Source organism: Manis pentadactyla, chromosome 2 (genome assembly GCF_030020395.1).
Source record: "Manis pentadactyla isolate mManPen7 chromosome 2, mManPen7.hap1, whole genome shotgun sequence".
NCBI lineage: Eukaryota > Metazoa > Chordata > Mammalia > Pholidota > Manidae > Manis > Manis pentadactyla.
This window is the reverse complement of record NC_080020.1, coordinates 206,407,488-206,430,241: the sequence shown is the minus strand read 5'-3', so window position 1 is coordinate 206,430,241 and position 22,754 is coordinate 206,407,488. Positions and strand designations below refer to the sequence as shown.

The 22,754-nt window shown below is 36.5% G+C and overlaps 2 protein-coding genes across 8 annotated transcripts in view; one reads left to right on the top strand and one right to left on the bottom strand.

Annotated features, from left to right (window-relative positions):
- Positions 1-15,250, bottom strand: part of HEATR5B (HEAT repeat containing 5B) — an 82,274-nt gene extending 67,024 nt beyond the window's left edge. Inside the window, exons 1-10 of one of the 5 annotated variants that reach the window (XM_036931665.2) lie at positions 15,156-15,206; positions 14,607-14,792; positions 14,161-14,288; positions 11,941-12,152; positions 9,281-9,389; positions 8,294-8,443; positions 5,292-5,463; positions 3,588-3,745; positions 2,417-2,666; positions 102-257 (exon numbers count right to left, since the gene is read on the bottom strand). In XM_036931665.2, coding sequence (XP_036787560.2) covers positions 102-257; positions 2,417-2,666; positions 3,588-3,745; positions 5,292-5,463; positions 8,294-8,443; positions 9,281-9,389; positions 11,941-12,152; positions 14,161-14,288; positions 14,607-14,610 — 1,339 coding nt within the window. In that variant the 5' untranslated portion in view covers positions 14,611-14,792; positions 15,156-15,206. Of the gene's footprint in view, positions 1-101; positions 258-2,416; positions 2,667-3,587; positions 3,746-5,291; positions 5,464-8,293; positions 8,444-9,280; positions 9,390-11,940; positions 12,153-14,160; positions 14,307-14,606; positions 14,793-14,940; positions 15,081-15,155 lie in introns of those variants that run through there. The other 4 variants (XR_008995881.1, XM_036931666.2, XM_036931667.2 and 1 more) reach the window with 4 other exon arrangements.
- Positions 15,251-15,316: 66 nt separating this feature from the next.
- Positions 15,317-22,647, top strand: GPATCH11 (G-patch domain containing 11). Of its 3 annotated transcripts, XM_036931668.2 has the most exons (10): positions 15,317-15,454; positions 16,329-16,373; positions 16,864-16,935; positions 17,436-17,662; positions 18,492-18,533; positions 19,149-19,269; positions 19,390-19,480; positions 20,545-20,661; positions 21,570-21,651; positions 22,351-22,647. In XM_036931668.2, the coding sequence occupies exons 3-10, from the start codon at positions 16,877-16,879 to the stop codon at positions 22,404-22,406; spliced, it is 795 nt and encodes a 264-aa protein (XP_036787563.2). In that variant the 5' UTR covers positions 15,317-15,454; positions 16,329-16,373; positions 16,864-16,876; the 3' UTR covers positions 22,407-22,647. The 3 variants fall into 3 exon arrangements, with proteins under 3 accessions (XP_036787563.2, XP_036787568.2, XP_036787567.2); XM_036931673.2 differs by lacking the exon at positions 20,545-20,661; XM_036931672.2 differs by lacking the exons at positions 15,317-15,454; positions 16,329-16,373 and adding an exon at positions 16,500-16,522.
- The last annotated feature ends 107 nt before the right edge of the window (positions 22,648-22,754 follow it).

Genomic DNA, 22,754 nt, shown 5'->3' with positions numbered 1-22,754 from the left:
CTAATTATATAACTCATCATTATAATGATAAGTTACTAAATATTAATCACACCTTTTTAAAACAGTGAAAAAATATTCCAGCCAGTAAATGAGTGTGATACCTATCGACGCTTCCTGAATAAGAGGGGACGCAGTGGCGTTTAGGCTCTGCACGAGACTCCCGAGCTCTTGGAGGGCACAAACCATCACGTGCTGACTTGCTGCAATGTCTGCAGCTCCGGATTTGTTTTCACCACTGGTGTCATTCACTACCGCTTCTGGAAACACAAACCCCATATATTCGATGTAGGTGAATTACACTCTGATGTAATTTTTTTGAGCTATACAATTTATATATTTTAATTGTACCAGTTGATGCCTGAGTGTTCAAACCTCTGGATGTAATTATTTCTCAGTGGAAAACTTGTGTGACTAAAACACTAAAGTGATTTAACAACACTGGGTGACTGCATGGCAATGCTTAAAATAAATACTCAGGAATTCTGTCTGCTTCTAGGACTACAATGAAATTTCAGTAAGTAGCAACAAACAATTGCGTACAAAGGCACAGGCTCTGGAGGAAGATGACTTGGGTTCCAACCCCAATTCCACCAGTTACAGGACACTGGGCAAGACACTAAGTTTATCTAAGTCTCAAGTCCTAAACTGCTGAAAGGGTTAAGTGCCTATCTCAAAGGGTACTGTGATGATTAAAGGCCAATGTTTATAAAGAATATAGCACAATGCTGACCCCAATACACATTCAATAAGTGTTTGCCACTTTTATGTTACTTTATTATTATTGTTTTTTTTTCAAATGCTGCAATACATTGATAGCATTGTTGCCAACTTACTGAGGAGAAAGTAGATCTGTAAGGAAAGGGGCCTTAGAATTTCTTACTGGGTTGTTCTTCAAAGTTCCCATTAGCTTTGTTGCCCCTTTCTCTTACCCTTTAAGTTCTACTAGAATTGAAATCTATTTAACATGAGACAATTAAGATTCCTTGTTAAATTACTAATTTTAGAATATATTCTGGTCCATAAATCCCACATACAATTAAATAATTGTATTTAATTATTTAAAATAAATTGTATTTAATTCTGCTTTTAGGATTTTTAAAAATCAAATGGCTAATCTATGACCTTAAGATTAATAACCCTTAAGTGACAATAAAACTTTACTTTTTTTGCATTCACTGTGAGAATACACTATGAAAAAATATAACATATAATAACAGAATAGAATAAACTAATACATTATAGACTATAGTTAAATAACTCTTTTCCTCTCAGATATTCCTGGATTTGGAAATGCATGAACTCTATCTTTCAATTACCAAACCATAAGTTCCTTGAACAGGTGCTATCTGTATCTGGTTCACTATTTTACTCCCACCATTTGGCACAGTGTTTCTGACACTCAAACATTTCTTCAATGCATATATGTACAAATATATGTCAGGTTATGAACCTAGGACAGGTTACTATTTTAGCATATCTACTTAACATATCTGAAGACTGACCTCATTAAACATCCCTTAATTCACAATTTATAGCTTTCAGTTAGTCCTATGCATTTAAAAAATGGTTTGCTAAGTAAGCTATTATAAGCAGCAAAAACTATAAATTATTTGTGAATTTGTTTTTATTAATTTTATAAAATATTTAATATATATTCTCTAAATACAAGTTACTAATACCTATTTATTAAATTATTTCTAAAGACCTCTATGAAGCAATATAATTTGCCTGATCAAAGTTAATGTATATTCCCAATAGTGATAAAATTAAATGGTCTTAGAGAATTTATATTTTACCTTGCTTTAGTTCTCTAATAGGACTGTAAACTCCATAGAGGCAGGAACTTTTATTTCGCTCATTATTTGAATCCTGAATTACTGCTTTCCAATCTCAGATACTCAATAACTATTTGTTAAACTGACAAATTTATAAAACTGACACTTAGGAAAGGATTTCTTTTAATTATGAATTATTGAGGTTTCATAATATATATCCTCTAGTGGGCTAATAAATACATGTCATTGTTCTACATTTTCATATTAGGCCTATTAAGGGAAGGAAAACAAACAAACAATACATGTGTTTATAAAACAACAGGCTCCAAGCAGAAAAATCACAACAGATTATTCCTTAAAGATAGCAAACCAATGTGCTGCTGCATACCAGGAGAGCTATGAAGTCAGTGTAAGTATTAGAGATGAAACAGCTACAAACATGCTACCCAACTCTTTAAAAACTCTTATTTCACTGAACTGTATGTTCTTTCAAAATCAAATAAGAGTGCTCAATAAAAATGACTAGTAAGACACAGTTCAGAAAGATGTATGAACTAATCAGATCTATTAGTATTTACTAAGAACAATAAAAGAATTAAATGACTAAAGTAATCAGCACACGCTAAGATATAAGTTCTTACCTACAGCTTTCATTTGTTTTCCAATAGCTTGGCATATTTCTTTGGCAGCTGCAATCTGGGCTTTTTCACCAAGCAAGCTGCCCACAGTAGCTCTTAGGATAAAAGAGACACATCGTCTTGAGTACACAGCCTCTACATGTGTTTGCGTTGCCCGAGGATGGGAAACCAGATCAAGTACGTGGGACAAGAATGTAGCAAAGCTTCGCTCCAACCACTGACCACCCAATGTTGTTACAAAAACAACATATGCCTATAAATAGATTAAGATTCAACTTCAGATAAATTAACATAAATGAACTGAAATGACAGACAAAGAGACTACAGAAACAAATGACAGCATGTAAAACAAGTTGTATTTGAAATTGAAATAGAGAAAATTCAAAACTTGACTTGTTTTTAGTACTTCTAGCAAAGGAATTACTAGGAGAAGTATCTTTGACTACAAACAGTTAAAACAATAGCTTCATAATGTAGACAAAACAGAGTGGTAAGGAAGAAAGGAAAGCTGAACAACCCCGTTGGTAAGGAAGGTAACAGGTTATAGGAATAAGAAAACTAGCATCCTCAACCAACACTGGGTTAGAACTACAAAACACTTGCTATTACTGTAAGACAAAAATTATTTACTTCTATCATACACTTGTTTCAGGAACAAGGTATAGTTGCAGTAATTCTGACCAAGATCACAAAGAACCATTTTATCTTATTAGGTGTTATTATCAGATCATTAACCATAACATCTTGGTATGAGTTAACTATTATTTGAAAATTATAATTTCAGGTAAGGTTTCATAATTACATTGGTGATTAACAATATTTTTAGCTATAGGGTCACTGGAGAACATTAAAATCTAAGTACCTTAAACTATTTGAATATAATTTCAATTAAAATTGAACTACTTTATATTTGATTTTCTGCCAATAAGATTTGGGAAAATTTTATTTGATATTTACGTAAATATAGTAGACATAGACTTATTTATACATGAAGAATCTACCTTTCTATAAAGTGTCTAATTTGGATTCAAATATAACTCATTTATTTGGTAAAATAAATGTTTTGAAAGAAACCAGAAAATACTAGAAATCTCTCTGTGTGTACTATTAGAGTCTTCCATTAAATTTCACAAGTGATATGAACAAAATTCTTTTATACATATTTATTACAAACCTGTGTAACTCCAACTCTCACTTCACGATTAACAGACCCTCCAACTTTTAACATTTCTCCACCACTCTTTAAGAAACCTGACCCTCCACGTAGAAATCCTGTAGCCATCAGTTCTAAGACTTCATCAAATGTAGCTCGCTTCACATTCTGACGCATTACTTTTGGGAAGAAAAGTGACTTTATAAGCAAACATATTTAGCTATTAGTTGAACAATATTTTCTAATAAACCTAGCTTAAATTTCAAGTACCTATTTTTAAGGATCCCTAAGACTACTACAAAGGGAAACAGAGTCACTTAGTTTTCTTATAACCTTTAAATTTCCAATGTACTTGTAAAAATAAGTTCAATTTTGAAGTGAAAAATGGGAGGATCTAGAAATGATTCAATTATTTTTTAACAAAAAAATCTAATAATGATGTTAACTTTGATATATGTAATACAAGGACAAAAAAACCAACAGCAGATACTGCTGACTGATCACAGCCCTCATTCCCAACTGTATGTTGTTTTAATATCAAATAAGAGTGTTCAATAAAAATGACTAGAAAGGCACAGTCCAGAAAGTGATATGAACTCATCAGATCCATTAGTATTTATTAGAATAATAAAGAGATAGTGACTAAAGTAATCAACAACACACAGTAAGAATTCAATTCTTACCTACAGTTTTCAAAGAAACTTCGTCAATGCCACAATGTCTATACCAGTTACCAACGGATTAAAATGTCACTGGACTGCGAACAACATGCCATCCCTGGTACAGAACTTCATATTTTAAAAAATCCTTTCACATATAGTGGCAAACATACTCCCCCCAAACATATATGCAGGCTTTGAAATTTGACTGCCTGGGTTTGAATTTTAGCTGACACTTAATACAACACTTACTAGAACACAAATCATGCAATCTCTCTAAGCTTCAATTTTCTTATTTATGAAACAGGAATAACAACAGTATTTATAATTCACAAGGCCTTTGTGAGGGTTAAAGCAATTTATATGCTTAATTCAGTGCCTGGCACTTAATAAATATTACCTGTCATCACCATCATAGTCTAACTTAAGGATTAAAATAGTTATCATTAAACATGGGTTTCATAGCTCAAAGGGTTTCATAGCTAACAAATGTAAGAGCTAGGACTTGAATCTATAACATCTCTTCTCTTGCACTTTATAGAGGTGGAGTAGGGGTGAGGACAGCGGCAGAGCTGGGTTCACCTGGCATCTACTCACAACCAGCCCTGAGGCATCTCCAGGCAACTATGAGGCAAAGCGGAAGTCTCATGAAAAATCAACACTGCCTCTGGTTCTGCTGACAATGATGGTTAAGAAAAAATGAAAACTAATACTATGCTATAAATTGGGATCAATTTATCAGAGATTAAAAGTAAGAAAGGATATAAAGTGACAGATTCCAGTTCTTTGAACATTTACACAAAACCATTTCATAATTCTTACTTGCTTATATGTTCCCACATACCTGCTACATATACCTTGTACATCATAATCACAGAAAATGTTTTACTATATCAAGGAAAATGCCATTTGGGTACCTGTATTTCCTGAAAAAGTAGACAAAAATACCTAACAATTTAAATGCTTTAAAGTGACTTGCTTATAAGCAATAACTAATTTAGAAGGAAGTGTTCTGATTACCTTCAAATATTTGTTACAGTCTAGATCAGGGGTTGGCTAATAATACCTGTGGCTTGTTTTGGCATCAGTGCTGTGGCCATGACTGTTCCTAATAGTTTAGACACTGCCACTCGTACCCCATAATTTGAGTTCTCCAAAGCCTTAAAGCAGAGAGTGGCTATATTTTCCAGTTCAGCAGTCCACATGAATACAGCTTCATTCTGTAGTTCAAGTAAACACTGCAATTTAAAAAAAGAGAAGTAAATTACATCCTAGAACTCCCACTTCCAGAGATGGAGTAACAAGAACTCTTTCTTCTTAAAAAAACAAAAAGTTGGGCAAAATTTATGAAACAACAGTTTTCAAGACCCAGACCCTGGACATCATGCAACGAAGGACAGTGATCTCTCAGAGATGGGAAACTAACAAGATGAACCCTACACTTGCCCCAGCTTACTGCCTTGAGAATGTTTTCAGGACTTGAAGGAAATATTTAACACTAACTTCCTATACTAGAAAGAAGAAAGATCTCAAATCAATTACCTCAGTTCCACCTTAAGAAACTAAATGATGTAGAAGAAATTCAACACAAAGTAAGGAGTAAAAGAAGGCAATAATAAAGATGAGAGGAAATCGATGAACCAGAAAACTGAAAAGCAACAGAAATACAATCAAAAGCTGCTTTGAGATGAGAAATAAATTTGATAAATCTCTAGCCAGGCAAAGAAAAAGAGAGAGAAGACACAAATTACCAAAATTAGGGGTAAGAGTGGTCACATCACTATAGGTTCAATATATATTAAAAGGACAAAGGGAATATTATAAGCAACATTATGCCAATAAATCTGACAACCTAGATGAAATAAACAGCTCATTCAAGAAGAAACAGACAACCCAAACAGCCCAGTATCTCTTTGAAAAACTGACTCTGTAGCTTAAAATCTTCCCCTAAAGAAAACCGTAGGCCCAGAGGGCTATGCTGGTAAATTCAACCAAACATTTAATTAAGAAATAATACCAATTCTATACAAACTGTTTCAGAAAATTGAAGAGAAGGATATATTTCCCAACACATCCTATGAAGCCAGTATAATCCTGATACAAGAGAAGAAAACTACACACCAATATTCCTTACAAACATGGACACAAAACTTCCAAGCAAACTTTTAATAATTCTAATTCAACAATATATAAAAAGGATAATATATTAGGACTAAGTGGGGTTTAGCCTAGGAACAAAGGATTGGTTAGAATTCTAAAACTAATCAATGCATTACCATTAGCAAACTAAAATAGAAAAGTCATATGATCATCTCAATAGATGCTGAGAAAGGATTTAACAAATACAAGTAAAACTGGGGAATACTGAACAACATCGGTGGACTGTGTCAACGTCAGTACTCAATCACCCTGGTTCTAATATTGTACTAAACTTATTACCATTGGGGGGAAGTGGATAAAATTTTATAAAGACCACTGTATATTATTGCTTACAATTGCATGTAAATCTGCAATTATCTTAAAAGGTTTAATTAGAAAACAGCAACAACAAAAACAACTCAAGAAATCTAATTTAAAACACAAGGTATGTGACAAAATTCAACATCCATTCCTGATAAAACCTCTTAGCAAGCTAGGAATGTAGGGGCTCTTCCTCAGCCTGACAAAAGTCTTCAGGAAAGAACTGGCAGTTATCTTCATATTTAACAGTGAACAACTGAGTGTTTTCCCCTTAAAGAAGACAAGCATGTCCACTCTCATGTTTTTTCTTCAACACTGTAGTGAAGGATCTAGCCACAGTCATTAGGCAGAAAAAGCCGTATTGGAAAATAGGCAAAACTGTCTTTACTCTTAGATGACATGATTGCTTATGTAGAATATATGATAGAATGTATTAAAAAAACTAAGAGAATAGATAAGTCAGTTTAGTAAGGTTGGTGGATATAGAATCAATGTACAAATATCAATTATATTTCTACGTTAATAATGAAAGTTAGGAATTAAAAAAATTTTTAATCATTACCATTTAAAAGAGCATTAAAAATGTGAAATAGGGATAAATCGGACAAAAGATGTGCAAGACCTGTACAGTGGAGACCACAAAATATTGCTGACAAATCAAAGAAGACCTAAATGAATGGACAAATATATCATGTTCATGGGTTGGAAGATTTAATATTAAGATGTCAATTCTCCCCAAATTGATCTATAGATTCATTGCAACCTGAATCAAAATCCCAGCATGCTATTCTTCATAGAAACTGATCAGTTAATTATAAAACTCAACTGAAAACGCAAAGGACTTGAAATACCCAAAACTATTTCAAAAAAGAACAAAATTGGAGGGTTAACACTACCTCATATCCAGACTTATTATAAATGTACAAGAAAATGTTATTGACATCAAGATAGCAGAACAGAACATACAAAAACAGACCTATACATATATGGGCAACCAGTTTGAAACAAAGGTGAAAAGTCAATTTAGTGAAAAAAAGATTATGTTTTCAACATGGTACTGAACAAGAAGATATCCATACACAAAAAAGAAAAAAAAAGAACTCTGATTCATACCTTCTGCCATATAAAAAAACTCAGTCAAAAACTCAGTCACATATCTAAGTGTAGAACTACAAAACTTCTAAAAAGAAACAAAAGAAACCTTGAATTTGGAAAAGTTTACCTAGATACATCACCAAAAGCACAATCTATATAAGATTGGTAAATTCAATTTTGACAAAATGAAGAACTTTCCCTTCTTAAAAATGTTGCTATTTAGTGAATAAAAAGGCCCCAGACTGAGAGAATACCAAGGAACACCAAGAACTACTGACACATGTAACAGCACAGATGAATCTCAAAGTAATTATGCTGAGTTAACAAAGTCAGGCCAAAATAAAAGAGCACATACCACATGAGTCCATTTATATTTAATTCTACAAATGAACCTAATCCACTGGAACAAAAAGCATGCCATCATATTTTAAAACTTCCAAAAGAAAAAGAATCATTCACAATTTAAGAGCAAGTAGGATAAGGGGCAGCATTTACTACTGGCTGAGTACTAACCTTCGCAACTGCACATCGCACAGCCATCGACCTGTCAGTCAAGAGGGACCTGGCATTCTTGTAAATATCACGGTGAGAGGAAGCTGCCGCACCACCCAGTCCATTCAGAACTTTCTGTAGACTCATTAAGATTTCACTTCGCCCTTGAGACTAGATGTGAACATAAATCAAAACCTAAGAACTATGTTGTAAAACAGATACTACATTTAACATGAACATGCCAAAACACAAAAGTTCTCTGGGCCTACTGGCCTTACCCTTTAAATTGTAAACAGTAAGTAACAAAATAGTGTCCACAAAGATGGCCAAGTCCCATTACCTGTGAATTGTGAATGTTATTTAATTTGGAAATAAGTCTCTGCAGATGAAATTAAGTAAATGAGCCTATTTGAACTGAAGTGGGCCCTACCTAATCAAATGACTGGTACCCTAGTAAAAAGAGAAGAATCTGGATGCAAACCAGAGATGCACAGGGAAAACCCCATGTGACAGCAGCAGCAGACTGAAGGGGTGCATCTGCAAACCAAGGAACACCAAGGATTGCCAGCAACCCCTAAGAGGCAAGGAAGGAACCCTTTCTGAGAGCCTTCAGAGGGAGGGCCCTGCCAACACTTTGATTTTAGACTTCTAGCCTCCAGAATTGTGAGACTAAATTTTTAAGCCACTCAGTTTGTGGTAATTTATTATCCTGGGCAATCCTAGGAAACATTAGCTAGGGTTCAAAAAATAAAATATCAATGCAAAACCATAAGGCTAAATAAAAATTAATAGGTAAACCTATTCTTTGTCAAGGAAAACCATTCTTCCCTTCCCCCTTCTTTACATTAAAGAAGGGGCAAGTAATATTTTTGTGCAAGTAATAATTTGTAATTATCTTCTTGCTAAGCAGTATGAGTACCACAGTGACAGAAAAAAAGGCAAACATATAGTTTGAACTGACATGCAACTCCTGCCACAAGCAAAGCATTTAAATAATGTAAAACTTACCTCTGCACTTTTCAGAGATTTCAAAAGATTATTTACTGTATCTGGAAAAGCACTGCCTAACATTCTCCCCATTTTTTCATAAAATGCTCCAACACAAGCCACTGCAGCCCTGTAAGAAGCAGTATTTTCACTGGTCACTTTTCAGATTAATAGTACAGTTTTATTATACTTTATACAATTGTATCATACTTTCTTCATTTTCAGAAATCAGTTTGTATTTGTGCAGGGCACTTTTGGACAAATCTAATTTCAACTTTCAAAAACACCTTGCTTACCCTTTATAACTGCAACAAGTAGTACGGTTACTCAAATTATTCTTGTTAAGAATATAAGAGAGTAAATATGTATTTACATAATAAATCATACCCATCTTTTGGAAGGAAACTCAAGCTTTCCTTTTTTGAAGACTTCCAAATTATTCAATCCACAATGATACCTTTCTTCCCTCACTATATTTAACACATAATGTCAACCACTCATTTTAACAAAATTATGTTTTTACTGTGTTGTGACTTGACCATTTTACATGTGTATATATTATACTGCCAATGGAAATGCAAACTCTAGAAACAGGGAATCTATCCTATACTTTTTTGTATTGCTCACAACGCCTACCTTCTAACATATAAATAATAGTAAGCAGTTACTTATAAAACTTAATCTAAATGGCTCTAATGGAATGTTTGGCTACATAGACAAAGAACTGTAACAGAAGGCCATCTCTTCAGGATGGAGGAAACCACCCCACCATCACTCATATGAATAGTTAAGTAGGTGAATAGCTGTTGGTTTGGTTTAGAAGCAGGAGTAGGGCATGGAGGTGAAGAGTATATGCTTCAGGGTCTTGTAGATCTGTGCCTAAATCCTAGAACCTGCCACCTAATAGCTATGTGTCCTGAGCAAGTTATTCTGAGGCTGAGAGAGTAAATAAATTTAGCTCACTATCATATATGTAATAGCAGAATCGGACATAGACCCTCACCTACTTGACTCCAAATTCCCTGCTTTTTCAATATTCTCCAGGCTGATGACAAAGTTAAAATTACTGAGGTCACAAGCCAGAATATTTAGGGAATTCCTGAACAGAACCTATGAATCCACTGGAAATACATATGAATAATATGTAATATGTAAATAAATTCTACTTAAGCAGAACTACAAAATTATGTGTGGATTTGCTAAGTGCTGAAGAACTAAACCATCAAAGTATCAACATAGCTTCAAACTCCAAAATAAACTGGGAAGCACTGGTACTCTCTACTCTTTTTGGTAACTTTTGAAATCTGTATCTATCATAAACACAAAATCTAATCACAACATATCTACGCAGTTGGAAACAGATCTAAAAAAAAATCAGTGTCCAGGTGCCGAATAATTTCCCCATTTCCTCTGTAAGCTATCACACTAACCCAGGCCCCTTGAATGGCATTCTAGAGCTATTTCCTCGGTTATCTTCTCTTCTCAAACAGTTTTATTTTCCTAACTTTATCCATACCAAAGGGTTCAGCCTACTCCCAAATTGCCACTCTATTTGCCCAAACTGCAGTCTCAACTCATATCTCTGAAATCCAGACCACAATTTCCCACTGCCAACTACACACTGTCACTTGGATAGTTCCACTTGTACTCCAAAATCAGCATGCCTAGAACTCAACCCATCAACTTCCCCTCATAACTTGTTCCCTCCTCTATTTTGTATCTTTCTGAAAATCACTGCAAATAAGATATAAATAAGCTACTTTTGTTAGCAATTGGAAGTTTATTTTGCCTAGAAAATAGGTTGGTAAACTACAGCCTGTGAGCCAAATCTGACCCACTTTTGGCCTGCTACTTGTTTTTGTTTTATTGGAACACAGTTATACTCATTTATTTATGTATGGTCCATGGCAGAGGTGAGTATTTGCAACTGAGATGTAAAGACCACAAACCCAAAAATATTTATTTTAGGCTCTTCTCATAAAGTTTGCCAATCCCTATCACATCCATCTTCCCATCTTAACCCCTGACTTGACTACTTTCTATGTATCTTCCTTGATGGTTGATCTCCTTCAGTTGGTGCTTCTTTGAGACGCTTTCCTTAACACGCTTTCCCCTAATAGCACAGCTAAGCTTATTTGGGTGTTATTTTCCCTTCCACGGCACTCCTTCCTGAACTGTAACTGCTGTCTTCTTATTTGACCCTTCCACAGGATGCATCCAGATAGCTATTATCCTCAAGACGTGCTCTGAAAAGGTCTGCCCTTGATCCAAACCATGAGGACGGGTGAGGAGTCAGGTAATCCCTTCATCTGGGGGTCAGTGAGCTTGCAGACAAAATGGTCTCTTTCTCAGCTAATCCACTCTGTCACAGACCATGAAAGCAGCTACCACCTAAATAAACAGGCATGTCTGTATTATAATAAAACCGTATTTACAAAATGGGCAGCAGGCTGGATTTGGTCTATGTGATAGTTTGCCCAATCCTGCCTCAATCCCATCACCTAGAAATTCTTCACTTTTCTTTTTATCCCAGTCAAGAGTATTATCTCCATCCAAACCAAAAGACCCGTGTGCAAATTGCTGACATCATACCAATGCTCTGTCTTATGATCAGTAGTTTCTTATTAAGATAAGTTAATCTTAAACAAACTTTAAGGCTTGGTGCCAAAATAAGTACTTACAATTTTGTTGGTAAGTAGGCTGCAGTGTCATCTTTATTTTTGATAATGTCATTACATTTATCAAGTGTTTGAAAAACAGTAAAAGTATCCCCAATGCTATAAAGGGCTGCAAGATTTTTAGCTAACAATTTTCGTGTAGGTGGTCCAGGTGAACTACTTATTAATCCAGTTAATTGTTCAACAAGTTTTTTCTGTTTTTCCTTTACATCAGTCTGTTATAAAAATAAAAACCATTATCGATTTTTGTCCTTATACATGCCTTTGTTACCTTTTAATCAAAATTAAAATTAAATTAAGGCACTCTAATAATTAAAATCTATATTACATTAGGCATAAAACCATAAACACAAATTTTTAAGATAAGGAAGAGGTCAGTAAGAAATGAACTGTTCTTCCCCAGATTAAATATTCTCCTTCATTCCCCTCCAATGCCAAAGTTTTTTGCCAATAAAAGTGACTACTCTAGATCCAAAAAGTTTCCACACCAACTTACTAAGAAATAAACTAAAAAAGGATGTAAAATATTGGGTATATGAACAATCGACTTTTAGAATCCAGATAGGCTTTCTTCTAAATGCAATTGGTAGTTCATAAAAGTATGGGTGAGTGAAGGAAACTCTGAAGAGCCCTAGGCAACAGAAAAAATATTCAAATCTACCCATAATCAATACTGAGAATTCCCTCATTCATTCAAGAAATACTTATTGGGCACTTAGTATAGGCCATGCACTGGGGTTCAATAGCGAGCAGAATAGACAAAGTCTCTGCCTTCATGAAGTTTACATTCTAGTGCAGAGACAGAGCTTACTAAATACATAAATGAATAGTATGAGTTCTTCCTGTTTTATATAAATTAGTAAGAAAAGGCACCTCTGAAAATAAGTGAAGGTGTGAGTTATGCAGAAGTCTGGAAGAACATTCCAAGCAGAAGAAACAAGTGCAAAGGCCTTGAAGTAGAAGCATGCTTAGTGTGCTGAGGACAGCAAGAAAGCCAGTTTGGCTGGAGTAGAGTCTCAGAAAGAGGAAGTAGTAGGGATAAAGTCAGAAGGGTAGAAGGGACCAGACTGTGTAGTTCCTCATACTCCATTGTAAGAGCTTTGTATTTTATTCTGAGTGAGAGTTTGAAATGGAGGAGGGACATGATGAAAACGCTTTTACAGGGTCATTCTGACCACTAAGCTAAGAAAACTCTACAAGGTACATGGTTGGAAGCATGGCAAACACTTAGGAAGCTGTTGCAATAATCTAGATGAGAGATGAGGGTGGGAACAACAGAGATGATGAGAAGTAATTGAATTCTGGATATATTTAATGGGTAGAACCAATAGGTTTTGCTAATGAATATGATATGAAGTTTGAGAAAAAGAAAAAGGTCAAGAATAACTCTAAGGTTATGACTTGAGCAACTAGAAGGATGAAATGGCCATTTCCTGAGATGGCAAGCACTGAGAAAAGGATATGCTTGGGATAGGGAAATCAAGAGGTTGGTTTTCAATATGTTAACTTTGAGATGCTATTTAGATATGCAAGAGAAAGAGATGGAGTAGGTAGTTGGATATCTGGGAGTCATTATTGTATAGATGGTAGTAAAAATCATGAGATTAGATGATATCACTGAAGGAATAGTATCTGTATATACTCTTCTGTATTTTTCAATTTCACAAGATAAAAATACTATGCTTTGAGGTAGAGAGGTTCAACTATGTCAAAAGCTGCTGATGGCTCAACTAATACTGACCATTGGTTTGAGCAATCAGAGATCACTGATGCTTGGACCAGAGATATGTCAGTAGAGTGGAGGCAACAAATACTCAGTTAGAAGAGGTTTAAAAGAAAATAGAAACTAGTTAAGGTCAGTAAATGAATCCATGCATTAACTCTGTCTCTCTAGAAGCCCCATTAAAACTATATAAAGGGCAGCCAAAAACAAAAAGCACAAATCCACAAGGGCAAACTTAACCCCATCCAGAAAACTTCTTAATACTCATTTTAAAATTTGAGCCAACAGCCAAAGATTATCAGATATTTGAGGAAAGCATCTAATTTTAAGGACAGAAATAAAACCCACAGACAAGTAATTCCTATTACAGTAGTATTCTCATGTTCTCAAGTTCCGTAAGTGACTCAAACCTTCCCAAAACATAATGTGTGTTTTCTTACAAATAATGAACATATACTTTCTATTATGTTGACCCAGCTGGAAAAAAAGCAATACCATACCTTGTTGGCAGCAACCAAGACTTTATCAAGAAATCGCAACCATTCGAAGATAAAAACTGATCTCTTTGCTTCAGTGATTTGAGCCAAAGCTTCTTCATTTAGCAGTAAACTGTGAGCTAGCTCCATTACTGAAATTTAAGTCACATCTTAAATTAACAAATTAAAAAATACTTCAGATTTTTAAAATGTTAAAAGCCAAGCTTAATGAATGCAACCACTAAGAAATGAAAAGTATGGCTTTACTTCTCATTTCATAGGGGAAATTTACATAACTTCTTTTGAGGCAAAACCTGACAAGCCAATTTTAAAGGGCAAGCGTACAAACCGAAACAAAGTCATGCATGGTGAGGAGGAATGAATAGTGGGGCACAGGAAAATTAAAATAAACATTGCAAATAAGGCATTATTCCAAAAGAAATATCCCTAGCATAACGCATGTCATTTACCCATTCCATAAACGGGTATGGAAGCACCAAGATGGAACACCGGCTGGGACTGACCACCCGTCCTCCTGTCTTTCTCGTCCACTGCTCGGGGCAGAGCACCCCTACTCCTCCCCAGCTGCCCCGGCCCAGGAGGACGTCAGAACTTCCAGCATAAAGGTCCCGCGCTGGAAGTTTCCAAGAGTCCTCCTGTGAGGATGAGGTGGGGGCGGTCAGTTAGGTCCCAGTGGCCGAAGCCTCAGTGACAACCCTGGGGGTTCGGGAATGCAGCCCGCAGACGCCACGCGAGCTGAGGGTCTGGATTAACCCAGTTACTCCCAGGACCGAAAAGCAGCACCTGAAATGCAGGAGGCCGCCGCAGGCCTCGACAGGGTCACTCCCGCTGTCAACGCCAGGAGGTGGCGGTTCGGAAAGAAGCCCTGCGACTGAAAAGGGAGCATGTTCCTTCCGAACTCGATTTTCCTCCCCAACCCTCTTAAAACCTATGGGGGGTCAGGGGTGTGTGTGCGTATCAACGTGCATGCTTCGGCGGCAGATGGGGGATGGCCTCACCTCCTAGTCCGGCAGGTGCCGATCAGCTGAGTTCCGGGGCCCGAAGCATCTGCCAAAGGACCCGGAAGCCCCACCTCCCGCAAGCCAGACCCTCGGAGGAACGAGGCAGAGCGCGTGCGCAGGAGGCTGGGCTTGCGCAAGCGCACTAACCACGCCCTCCCAGCCCTGCCTACCGCAGGTTCCAATTGATTTGAGCAAGGAAACGGGCGAGCGTTCGGGCCCAGACGGTCGGCGCTGCCTGATCGACGCCTGCGCAACGCTCGCTGTCGCAAGCTGTCCGAGGCCGATAGAGCTTCCAGGTAAGGGGCTGGGGCCATCGGATGAATGATGAGGGTCGGTGATCTGTGCGCTGGCTGTGACTACCGCCTCACACCGTCAAACACATCGCCACCCGTGAGTGGCCGCGTCTGCGGGACGCTTGCCGCTGGGAGGGACGCGCGAGGGCAGGGGTCAGCCGTCCCTGAGGGGTGTGCTGAGGTCCGACGCGTTTCCCGTCACCTTTCTACTACCGCACAGCTGCTTGGCCCGTCTCTCCCCTCGGATGTGTAATGGGACTCTCAGCAGGACTGAAGCAGCACTCTTGACGCCCCCCACTCCCGCTCCCTGCCAAAAAAAACCCCCAAAACCCAAAACCAAACCTAATATAGTCTAACCAGTCTCAAAAACTGGTACCTCCATTCTTACAGGTATTCAGACCAAAAACCTTGGAGCAGTCTTTGGCATCACTCTTTCACACACCACCTCCAATCCATCAGCAAATCTTGTTAGTTCTACCTTCAAAATACTCCCAGAATCCGACCACTTCTCACCACTCCCACTGCTGTCACTACAGTGGTCCTAGCCACCGTCATCTTTGTCCGGATTGTCGCCTCGTAAAGATTACCTTACACTTGACGGAAATGGATGACGCTGAAGTATATTGTACCATTAAGAAGGGAACTTTAAGAAGAACCTGTAACCCCCATTCAGATCTGCCTAGCACCGCGGAACTCTATGGATTCTGTAAAAATATTCTAATCCTATTTGCAGCAGCAAGAGCACAAAACCCAGATTTTTTGTGGTGTTGAGCAAGTCAGTTAGCCATACTGAGCTTTAGTTTCTCTAACTAGAAAGTGGGACTAACTAATCCTACCGTACAGAGTTGCTAATAATGTGGTTCATCATTTCAAACAGGCTCCCAAGGGATGTCAATGCTGTGAGTCCAGTAGCTGCCTACAGGTAAAATTTATTGGAAGATTTGAAACAAGCAAGTAATAAGACCTAACTTAAGGTTTTACAGACCACTTTGGAAAGAGTGTAGGGGATGGACTGGAAGAGGAGAGGCCAAGAGCAATGAGTCCACTTAGGAAGCTGTTGTAATAGTTCAGGTGAGAAAGAAATGGCTGAACTAATGTGGTGATCACAATTGTAAGAAAAAATTTCTATGAGGGATTGTAGAGGAAGAATTGACAGAGGCTTATAAGAGGTCAGAAATAGGGAGATTGAAGTGACATTAATTTGTAAATATGGGGTATGTAGGAGGTTTGGGGTGGAAGAGAATGAGTTGTTTGGATAGTTGTTTGAGAGTTCCACAAAAAAAGATGTCAGAAGGGCACCTGGGTGTGTATTAGAGCTCTAGAGAAAGGTCATGGCTGGGGATACAGATTTATTTCCACTTTGATAAACTAAAAGAACTAGCAATTGCTACTCTATCCTGTTTGATTTATAGACATTTGTGCCATATGAAGTTGAGCATGGCAGAAGAAGAGGACTACATGTCTGATTCCTTCATTAATGTCCAGTAAGTAAATGTGCATACCTTAAGTAACGATATGTATGACATTGATTTTAAATGTGAAGTTGGAAAATTAGTCTCATTGCTTTCTGGAAACACCTCCTATGTGTCCATATAAAGATACTAAGAGCTGCCTCTTCCATTTTAATACTAAGCATTTTACTTCTGCCTCTAACTCTTGTTTTTACTCTTTTCCAAGAAAATTTACCCTTTTCCTTTATTCACCTCATTGTCTCTTTAGCTATTATTCAACTTTGCTCTTTAATATTGCTAACCTCCTAGAAAGATTAGTCTAAACTTGCTGTTTCTAATTTCAACTTTATACTTTCTTTAGTTTCCTACAGTGGGGCACCAGCCTTCATTTTTTACTAAAACAGCCATTCTCAGAGGTCACTGATCATGTTCTGATACCAATGATAACAAAGGTGATCATAGAAAGAGCACTGAAACATTTATGAGAAAACTTCATGTACTCCTCTGAAATAATCTCTTCTGTTATTCTTCAGAGAAGATATCAGACCAGGATTGCCAATGCTGAGGCAAATCCGAGAAGCCCGTCGAAAAGAAGAAAAGCAACAGGAAACTAATTTGAAAAATAGGCAGAAGAGTTTGAAAGATGAAGAACAAGAAAGACGTGACATTGGGTTGAAGAATGCATTAGGCTGTGAAAATAAAGGTTTTGCTTTGCTTCAAAAGATGGGATATAAAAGTGGTCAGGCCCTTGGCAAGAGTGGTAAGTCACATACAGAAACAGGCGTTCCTAACCATCAAATGGTGACTTATTGATGAGTACCAGAGATGACCCTTTAAATATTTATCCACTTATACAGATATTAAAACCACTTAAACTTCTTAGTGTTTTATGTGCTAACAAGCATAATTAAGAGTTCATCTTTGCACATCTACTTCCAACAACCGTATGCCATTGAGAGCTGCTTATCAGCCCACTTCAGCCTTGAAGGTCCTAACATCTGGGGTGAATGAGGCTTACAATGGAGGCAGCAGCTGAGAATGTACGCAAGAGGAGATTGAGAAGTGCAGTGGCCAAAGGACAAGGGAGCACCACTGAAGAGGGTGGCAGGGCTCTGCCCTGCTTGCACTATACCTGTGGCAGCTGCCTGAGTAACCATGCAGTTGGAGAAGCTCACTTCTCACCTCCCTTTTTGGGAAGTGAGACTGCTTATTAAGATGTAGAGGCCATATATTTCTAGTAGTTTCTGTAAGGCATTTTCTTTTCTTCTTTATTGTAATTGCTTTGATATTCACCTAGGAAGGCATTGCTTTCTCTGGAGGCTGTTACCCTCTTGGATGTATATCAATGTTTTCACATCTTAAAACCTTACCTTCAGGTGGCGTAGGACACTGTGGGTCACCCTTACTGAGGACTAGATATTAGAAGGCAAGGGAGATAGTTGATTATAGAGTGTTGATGTTCAGATTACAGTTTTGAAAATCATTGAAACTGGAGGGGATATGTGTAGAGCACTGTAAAGTTGCATACTATGCATACGTCTAGTTTGAGGAAGAATATCTAAAGTAGTTTGTTTTGTTCTCTTTTTCAGGAGATGGTATTGTTGAACCAATTCCTCTCCATGTTAAAACAGGTATATAATTATTTTTAAACATACTTACCAGTAATAATAACTATGCTTAGATCTAGCACATATATTTGCTTAATAAATACTTCTTTTATGATACAGTTCTTATCACAGGAAGCCCTCAATGAAGTTTGTTGAACTTCTAAACCTTTTAAACTAAAAATAAAAGTTTTAGTGAGTATAAAGTTTAAATCATAAAAATGTGGGGAAAAATTGTAACCATTAAAAATGCAAAGCTATTTTTGTGTATTGAAATGTCCTGAAAGTGTTCTGAGATGATTTACCCAGTGTTTTTCTTAATATTTTGGATTAAGAGAAAAAGAATGTTCTATTTGCTTATAATATTTATATGACAGTATGACAGTTCATACTGTTTTCTTAATTTAAAAGAATTTGTGTAGTATTACTATTTTATTAGAGCAGACTTATGATCTTTATAAAAATCAAATTGTGTTTTTGGGCTTAAAAAACATCTCTAGGGTTTTCTTCTGTCATTGTTGTCAAATGATTTTGAGTGAGAGGGCTCAAATTAGAATTGCATTTAAAGGGGAAATATTTAAGTTGTCATGTTTGGAAATACAAAGTGAGTTAGTTTCTCTTAAGAGTTTTCTGATCGAACAGGAAAAAGTGGCATTGGTCACGAGGCATTATTAAAACGGAGAGCAGAGGAAAAACTGGAAAGCTACAGGAGAAAGATTCACATGAAAAACCAAGCTGAGGAAAAAGCTGCAGAACAGTTTCGGTAATTCTAGTATTTGAACTATTTCTGGTTTCTTTATTGTGGTGTGTTTTCTGGTCCTGGGCATACCAAATGGGTAAACTGAGTACAGACCTTTAGTGTACTATCTTTTCTTTCAATTAGAATGCGACTTAAAAGTAAGCAAGATGAAATGAAGCTAGAAGGAGATCTTAAAAAAAGCCAGAGAGTGTGTCAACAACTAGATACTCAGAAGGTAAGCCTTTTACCTGCATTCAGTTTAGTAAAGTGTTTTGATGCCCAGTGTGATTTGCCATGTATTTATTAGGGAAAAAAAAGGGAAGACCCCCCAAGCCTTTTGTATCTAGCCTTCTACCCAATAAAGCTCTCATTTAACATGTATCACGCGTGATAATTGATGTTCACAGTAATGACTTGTTCAGTGCAGAAACTTAAGTAGTGTGAATTATCCAATAAGGGTTAAATAATACTTTGATACTTAATGGTTCTCTGCTTATTTGAATATATTTGTCATATATTAATTGACAATATATATGTGGGTTTATTTCTGGGCTATTCTGTTCATTGCTCTGTGGATCTGTTCTTGTGCCAGTACCATGCTGTTTTAATCACTGTAGCTTACCTTGAAGTCAGGGAGCATAATACCCACAGCTTTGTTCTTCTTTCTCAAGATTGCTTTGACTGTTCAGGGTCCTTTATGGTTCCATATAAATTTTAGGATTCTTTGCTGTATAGTTCATTGAAAAATGCCATTGGTATTTTGATAGGGATTGTGTTGAATCTGTAAATAGCTTTGGGTAGAATGGCCATTTTGACAATATTAATTCTTCCTATCCATGAGCATGGGATGGATGTCCATTTATTTGTGTCTTCTTCAGTTTCTTTCATCAGTGTCTTACAGTTTAAGAGTACAGGTCTTTCACCTCCTTGGTTAGGTTTATTCCTAGGTATTTTATTCTTTTTGATGCAGTTGTAAATGAAATTTTCCCTTAATTTCTCTTTCTGCTAGTGCATCATAGTACTTTATTTTTAATATATGTCATGACACTTAAGATTTCCTAGTTTATATGTATTATTTTATACCATTAAGCTATTTATGCCCATAGCTTATCTTCCCCACTAGACCCTCAGCAACTTGGGAGACAGCATTCTAATCAGATTTGGATCCCCATACTTCATAGTGCTTTACTCTTGAAGCAGCACTCAGTAAATATTTCTTTGAAAGGATGAATTCATGTGATACTGGTGATAGTCTTTATGTTTAGCTGTGTTTAATTGGGAATGATTCTACATTTTCAGAATATTCAGGTTCCCAGGGAGGCATGGTACTGGTTAAGACTTGAAGAGGAGACTGAAAAAGAGGAAGAAGAAGAAAAAGAACAAGAGGAAGATGAATATAAGAGTGAAGATTTAAGTGTAGGTTTTGGCACCATTTCCTCGAGCAGGGTGTCTCAGCCCCAGCACTATTAACATTCTGAGCTGAGTAACTGTGTGTTGTGGGGTACTCTTCTGTGTATTGTAAGATGAAGCAGCATCCCTGGCTTCCACCCACCAGGTCCCAGTTGCATTTTCCCCTTGTGAAAATCAAAAATGTCTCCAGACATTGCTAAATGTCCCCAGAGAAGAAAATCACTCCTTGTTGAGAACTACTAGAGTATAGGTTTATTTTATTAACCCCAAATCAAAACTTCATATAATTTTTCCCTTTAGCTTTACTTGACCTTCTCACCTCAACTTTAGGTTGTATAATAGATTAGGTGCAAGTGAAACTTATTTTAATTTCTACCTTGTTTCCTGTTAAACTTATGTGATTCTAATAATACCCTCTACCCTATCCATAAACAAAGAAAAAATACACAATTCAAAACAAATGGAGATAATTCAAGAAAGTTCTACACATTCCTGTGATTATGTGTATGTAAGAATTTTGTAGGAAACATTTACCATTTGAAAACCTATGTTCCTCTTAACTGGGAGACCATTGATGAGAACTTGAATGGCAAAAGGAGGCAGTATTTACCCTCATCGCATCTTGGGGAGGTAGATTTATTTTGAAAGTAGAAGGGGCCTTTAAAGGATGCTGGTGAAAATCTACTTCCTAAATATTAGCAAGTGGTCTCTGTTGTGTCTGAGAGACTTGTGAAAATACCAGAGTGGCTGGTAAACTTGGACCTGTTCTAATATATTCTGCCTTGATACCTCTCCTAACTGATTGAGAATATAGCAGATTTCTGGCCTTGTGCTAATTGAATGTAACCCAAGAGAACAGGAAACCAAGATTCTGTTTGATGTGAACTATTGATGTGCTTGTATCCTATATCTAGGTCCTGGAAAGATTACAAATATTGACTGGTTATTTAAGACAAGAACATCTCTATTGTATTTGGTGTGGAACAGACTATGAAGGTAAGAAGATATTTTACACTTTTTAAAAATATTGAATACAAATACTCTTTGATTTTTAACTTGATTTTTGTAAAGTCACATTTCCCATAGACAGTGGACATTTCTTATTCCATCCAAATGTCAATCTGAAATCAATGTCTTAAAGAAATAGTGAATATAGAAATGATTGAGGCCTTGTTAAAGGTGCTTTTAACTTTTCAGAAACTGCGCAGAAGAGAATTTATCAGTCTTATTTCAAAAGAAAGAATTTTTTAATCACTTGGGAATGATGAATTTTTTTCATACTCTATATTAAAAGATCCTTTCTTCAGCTACAGATACTTGAAAGATACTTAAAAGTGTTAGGACTAATTTTTATATAGTTAGAATAATGTCCATGACCCATAAAAATCAAAATGTTTAAATCCACCCCATCTTTTTTTTTTTTAATTTTAAGGAAAGAAATGTTTTAGAACTTGCCAAATGTTTTATAGGGCTCAGTGCTTTCCCTTCAAACACATTTGCCCAAGCTGGCTTTACTAACATGAATTTGAGGACTTTGAATTTGAGAATGTACAAATTTTGGTTATTGTTGTTTTCATCTTTTCTGTTTATTTATCAGAATAAGTAGCAAACAGCTACAGAGTACATGTTATGTTGAAATAACATGTTTCCTGTATAAGTTGTATTAATCTTTTATTTTCCCCACATCAATTACAGATAAAGAAGACCTATCTTCAAATTGCCCAGGACCAACTTCTGCAGATCATGACTAAGCTTTTTCTCAATAGAGTAGAAACTTGGGAAGTGTTGTTATTTCCTAAAGACAATTGAGCAGTTAGAATTTCCAAATTTTTGTTGCTAGTAAAGAAATCAAGCCTTTAATGTTTTGTTCTCTCTGTACTTTAGAAACACTTTGTATTTATAATTGTTCACTGATTTCATAAAAATAATGGCATGCTATTTCAGAACACAACTATTATAGCCATGGGCAATTAAAATGTATGACTATTGTGATGTTTATGGGGTTTAAGGACACCAATAAGTAAGCCTCCTATTCTCCTCATTTTGGAACAAACTGAGAAATTGATATGGGAGTCAGAGAGAAGTCAGAATTTCAGCTT